Source organism: Etheostoma cragini, chromosome 18, assembly GCF_013103735.1.
Source record: "Etheostoma cragini isolate CJK2018 chromosome 18, CSU_Ecrag_1.0, whole genome shotgun sequence".
Taxonomy (NCBI): domain Eukaryota; kingdom Metazoa; phylum Chordata; class Actinopteri; order Perciformes; family Percidae; genus Etheostoma; species Etheostoma cragini.
The window spans coordinates 9,807,941-9,813,878 of NC_048424.1; the positions used below are offsets into that span (position 1 = coordinate 9,807,941).

At 43.9% G+C, this 5,938-nt stretch overlaps 1 protein-coding gene across 5 annotated transcripts in view; it reads left to right on the forward strand.

Moving 5' to 3' along the window:
• Positions 1-1,258: 1,258 nt before the first annotated feature.
• Positions 1,259-5,938, forward strand: part of sash1a (SAM and SH3 domain containing 1a) — a 163,472-nt gene continuing 158,792 nt past the window's right edge. For 2 of the 5 annotated variants that reach the window (XM_034900196.1, XM_034900198.1), the window contains exon 1: positions 1,262-2,734. In XM_034900196.1, the coding sequence (XP_034756087.1) occupies positions 2,231-2,734 (504 nt within the window). In that variant the 5' untranslated portion in view covers positions 1,262-2,230. Of the gene's footprint in view, positions 2,735-5,938 lie in introns of all 5 variants that reach the window. The other 3 variants (XM_034900197.1, XM_034900199.1, XM_034900195.1) reach the window with 2 other exon arrangements.

The following is a 5,938-nucleotide window of genomic DNA, read 5'->3' on the forward strand; positions in this document are numbered from 1 at the left end:
GATCTAATGACATGTCTGAACAAGGGGAATAGCAGAGCTGTGTAAGATTCACTTCTATATTTGAGAGCTGGGGGGGATGGATAGGTTTGTGTTCAGAGTGAATGTTAAAGGTTGTCCCTCACCTTTACATTATTCCTGTTGTTCTACAGGCTTTTAACTTAATCTGAGACACTAGTATTGTAAAACATTGTCTTTATTCATTATTTCCATATAGTGGTATTCTGTGCATTATTTACGTCACTGTATGTCAGCTGTACCAACAAACATGAAGTCCTATGGTATAAACACATCATTTGGTTTCTTTAAGTCAATTAGCTGAATATTCCTTATAACTTCTAATGTCAACATAAATCCAAGCTCTAATATGTCATATCACACTCTGCACACATTTAACCCATATTGCTCCTGTCAGTCAAAGCACTTAATGAGATCTTACAGAGGAGGAGGGACAATCGAGCATTTGTGAGTAATTCTGATGAGCAGCAGACAGGTAAATCATGGGAAATGTCAACTAATTCAAGTCAGATTGGGCTGAGAACACGATGAAGGATTTACACTGGCACCCACCTCTTCCTCTGATATGCTGACGTGCATTTCTGACCCGTTTCCGACGTCCCCACCCACCACTGTCCAATTTGGAAGCTGTTTGATATGCTTCCCCACTCTCATGGACTGGTGTGTTTGTTCTCTGGCCCCGCTGCAAGTCATAATGGGCCGAGGCAAATCACTCCCAGCACAGAGCCGAGATGGTGATGGTATCAAACTGACCCCTAACAAGCTGTCAGCTCACATTTGATAAAGCATGCATCAGCACTGGTCGGTCGGCTTGGCATCCATTTGGACGGAGTGGACAGGTCTTATTCAAGCAGTTATTCCCTCTCTCGCTCTGTTTTCCTAGACAGTTTGACTTGTCTCATACTAAACAATGGTGTCTAGTGGTGCTGCAATTTGATACAGACACCTCTTGCTTTTCCGGTGTAAAGTCAAAAAGAAATTTCATCAAATCTCTGTTCATACAGATAATAATGGATAGATTGATGGATGGATGGATGGAATGGGTGAGTTAGTACCCCAGTTTCTTCTGTTACAGCAGTGCTGTGAAATCTTCAGTTCCCCAGTTACCACATAGAGGGAGCTCATGCGTGTTGAGAAACCAAACTGTGGAAATGCTGAATGAGTGAGAGAGTGTGTGTATAAGTGAGGGAGAGAGAGAGACAGAGAGAGAGACACACAGAGAGAGGTGCGGTGAACGAAATCCCATCGTAGGGGAAGAATAAGGTGACACAAACCTGCAGCTAGGATATTCATTTCAACTGCGCGACAGGTTTAACACGCGCGCTTTCGCTTCGACCAACTTTGGCCAAGTCGGTGGGAACCTGGTGACCAGCCGCGTGCCCCGAAGCGGCGTGACAAGTTGGGAGAAGGGGGGGGCGGGAAGGACTCTCATCACTATTTTTAAATGGGTAGAGTGAGATTTGGGGGGCGTGGACGGCAGAGGAGCAGCAGTGAGCATGTTGGCTCTTGGCCGCAGCTCCAGTGATGTGCCGGCTTGAAGAACTGGACTACGCGTAGATTGAGCGGGTGTACGCGGAACCGTGCGGTCGTCTACAGCCGACCTTATGTCATTTTGAAGCCCGTCCTTTGGATTTATATCATCAACGGCCGTTCGGCGTTCCAGCGGACTATAAGGAAGGAGGATCAGCCGTGAATAGGTTTTTTTTCTTTCTTTCTTTCTTTTTTAAGACGCAGCAGCTGCCGTGCGTAACGGACGGACGGAAATCTTGTCTAGCAGCTGTTTGAATGACAATAGTTTTAGGCAACTGCTTTCTATTTTGTGTCTGGAAGCCTAATTATTGGGACTGTCTGCGCACGGTACATCACTGATATTACATTTGGGATTCAGCTGCTGTTTTAAGAGAAACTGAAGTGGTCTTGATTTGTAAATATTGACAGGTGCTACTGTCAGGCGGAGCCTTCAGTCCACTTACGGCTCTGTTCTTATGTCTTAAAGTACCGCGGACTCACAAGGTCGGGGATGGTAACCAAAGCATGGATACTCCAAATATTGTTTAATGCAGTCCTCTTTACTTTCCTAATAGGCTACTCGGAGAAAGCACCACTATATAGTTATTAACGACCTTATAATGCGATTGAAACGCCGAATGGGAAAGTAACCATCACTTTAGTGTCTTCTTCTCTCCGAGTTCTAGCCGATCTGGCAACAGCCAAAATGACAAGCAACGGACCTGTCATCGTTTACGAGTGGCTGAAGACCCTCCAGCTCGCTCAGTACGTCGAGGCTTTTGTGGATAATGGATATGACGATCTGGAGGTTTGCAAACAAATAGGGGACCCTGACCTGGATGCCATCGGCGTCTACATCCCTCACCACAGGCAGAGGATTCACGACGCCGTGAGGAGGCTGAAAGATGAAGCCGACGAGACGGCCAGTGGACTCTACTTCACCCTGGAGCCCATGCCACCCGTAGCCGAGATTTACACCAGTCACATGGTGGACCAGTATGAGTCCAAACTGCGGGCATCCAAGTCCTGGACCGAGGCCAACAGTGACCGGGCTGGGCGCAACGGTGGGTACATGGGCGCGCAGAGGAACCTGACGCTGGGCAACAGGAGGGAGCTGGTGATTTACCCCAAGCTGAAGCTGAAGATCATGATCAGGGATAAGCTCATCAGAGATGGCATCAACCTCGCCAAGCCGCCCTACTCTAACAAGGTAAGAGGAACCCAGATAGACACCACCTGGCAGACGTTATAACAAACAATGGATCAAATCTACATGTTTTATACTCTTACACTGCAACATTGCACTTCCTAACAAGTACTTTAGTTTGTCTATCCTCTTTGAAAATATGCATACAGACTCTCTAAACGTTCCTGCTATTTTGAAGTAGTTAAGATTACACACCTGATTCGAAAAAAATGTTTAAAGGGGTTGTTTTCAAAACAATAGCCACACCATTTTTTCATGAGGAAATTTGGTTTTCTAGATTAAACACAGATTGAATGTTTTGCTGATGTTCATATAGCACAAAAGAGGCTGTCACCTTCTCGGCATCACCCATCTGTCAGTCAGAAAGAGCTCATCTTGTTTAAAGGAATATTTCACTCATGTGTTAATCATCAAAATAAGGTAAAAGAAACTGAACCAAAGCGAAAGTCACACCACAACATGTTCAGCCTTGCCGCGCTTTGCAGAAGTGAGTGGTTGCTGTCATGGTGATTGATGGGAATGAAGTTGTCGCAGATCAATAAGCAGAGAGCTGAACATGGAGATCCTGAGGAGCTTTCACCCCGTATGTGATTTAGGGAAGAAAGATTTACAGTGTGATTATTAATATACTCTGACCTCACCTGTCCAGTGACTTGCCTCAGCATTAAGCGTGGGTGGATCCACCAGCCCCACGAGCATATAAGCCCTGGCTCTTTGCTGTGATGAATAGCCAATGGGCTGTCGATGGCCGGGGCAGTAAATGAAGAGCGCCCAGCTGGGGAGGCTGTCGCTGCCCAGGAGCCAGACTGAGAGGGCCTCTTGTTTTCACGGGACTGATAGTGACCTTTCTTCAGAAGTGTCTGAATCATATGCCGTACCAGCTGAGAGGGCTCCACTGAATGACTGCTGTTTACATACAGGAAGGCCTTTGATCGGCGTGTCTGCAGGCCGTTGCTGATGTGGCCTCTGTAGTTTTTGCTGGGGACAGACCACAACACTCAGTTTGCTTACAACTGAATATGTAACTTGATGTTCAAAATCCTCGTTATGTCCCTGTCTGTCAGTTAGATTATCTGTGTGAACATGTAAATTTGTACATGCAGGTGTGTAACGGCTTTTCAGCCTAGCTTGCCATTCCAAGTGAAACGGATCCTGACCGGATGCTGTTTATGTAGTGATATTCATTCATGACTTTATCGACTTATGGATCTACATCATCATTTATATTGAATGACCCAAACCTTTAAATTAACCTGCAGAACTCACCTGCTTCAAAATTAGCTCAAAGAGATACCAGCTTTTATTCCATTTTTGCATGTTTTATGTAAGCTTTTTTGTGTATATTTTTTTTTTCCATTTTGGTTTGCTGTGAATCACACAGAGATTTAGGATTTGTGAGGGATTATCTGTCAAACCAGGGCTTAAACAAAGTGGTGGTTCCAGAGGGTAACTATCTCCACCTTTTTAGAAGCCTGTTTTTATTTAGAGGCAAAGATTTGGCTTGGAGGGGAATGAGCAGGTTGAGGTCTTTCTCTGTCGCTATCTCTTTGTGTGTGTGTGTGTGTGTGTGTGTGTGTGTGTGTGTGTGTGTGTGTGTGTATAAAACCCTGTTGTTTTGAATTGGCTCCAGCCCAGTGCTTTTTCTCTCCACAAGGAGAGTGAGATATGGAGCTGTGGGCAGCTGATGGAGGTTTGACTAACTGGGCTGTGATTGGTCGGTAGATATCTCCCCTCTCTGCCTTGAGACGAGATGTCACCCCCAGCGGAGTCTGAGACCGGAGAGCCAGACTCGGGGCAATTACAGGACACACAATGTCAGTCTCAAGGGATGTTCATTGTATAGCACAACCAAGATCTCATTCACATTTAACCTGTTCTCTGTGCTCTCAATACGTAGGGATTGACAGCGCAGTTCATCTTTGTGCCACCGGCTTTGTCTCCAGTGTTTGTCATTATGCAAAAAACATCGGCAATATATGCACTATGATTCAGAAATCCTCTCCAGCGTGTGCTAGATTATTATCAAACAATTCACTGAAAGAGCTCTGCTGGGTGTAATAAATACCCATGGTCCTTATCAAGGCCATAGAGACCCCTTGTCTGAGAGAGAGAATTCTTTCTTATGATGTAAACAAACACTTGTGCTACGTGCTGCACATTTCTAGATCTCTCATTGGGGATCAATATAAGCAGGGGTCTGTTTCAGAAAGCAGGTTTAGTGAAAACTCAGTGAGTTAACCCTGTCATGAGGGGAACTCTGGGTTCTGTTTCAGAAAGGGAGGTTAATCACACCTGAGAGAAAGGGGTAACTCCAGCCTGTTTCAGAAAGAGAGGTAACTTAACCTCAGAGTCAGTTACTATGGTAACTGAGTCTGAACCTAACCTAGTCTGGAGCAGGTTTTCTCCTCTCAGTGTCCTCCCTCTGACACAGCACTCTTTCACTTCCACAGTAATTCAGTCTGTATCAGGCGAATTTTAGTGTAGTTTATCTGCATGAATGAAAAACAGTGTTTGTTCATTGACCATGTTTGGCAGACTTTAAAACGTTTGTTCCAAAAATGGCATTTCCTTGTGTCTATGATCCTGTCGATGAAAAGCTGTATTACTTGGCAGGGAGTTAAACATACTTTGGGAGATGATAATGAGACCCGACTTTAGATGTATTTAAATTTTCAGATAACTACTTATTTGAGCGGTATTGTTTTTCTTCCCAGTGTTAGTCATGCAGCCTACATAATAAGGGTGGGAATCATCAGAGGCCTCACGATACGATATAATCACAAAACTTATCTCACAATACGATATTATTCCGATTTTAAACATATTGCATCATTCTGCAATATATTGCAATTTCTTACCTTTTTTCCAAAAAATATTTCCCAATTTCAAATGATGTCCCCAAAAGGAAACTTTGTCAACATCTGTTTTATCTAAAAAGATAAATTTCTCTGTTCGTTCATGTTGTGGGTAGATGTAACCGGCAGTCTCAGTGTAGTGTGTAACAGAAAGGATGAGTCGACAGTTGATGATGATATAAGATGGGATGGTTTTATTATCCCAAATACGGCCAAAAAGGCAAAATACAAATATATCAAAAAGAATAATAAAAATCAAAGACTTTGAAAATTTGAAAAGAAATAGACTTAAGAGTCAAAAAGAGATAATACTAAAACAACAAACTAAAGAACAGCTGCTCACAAATTGCTT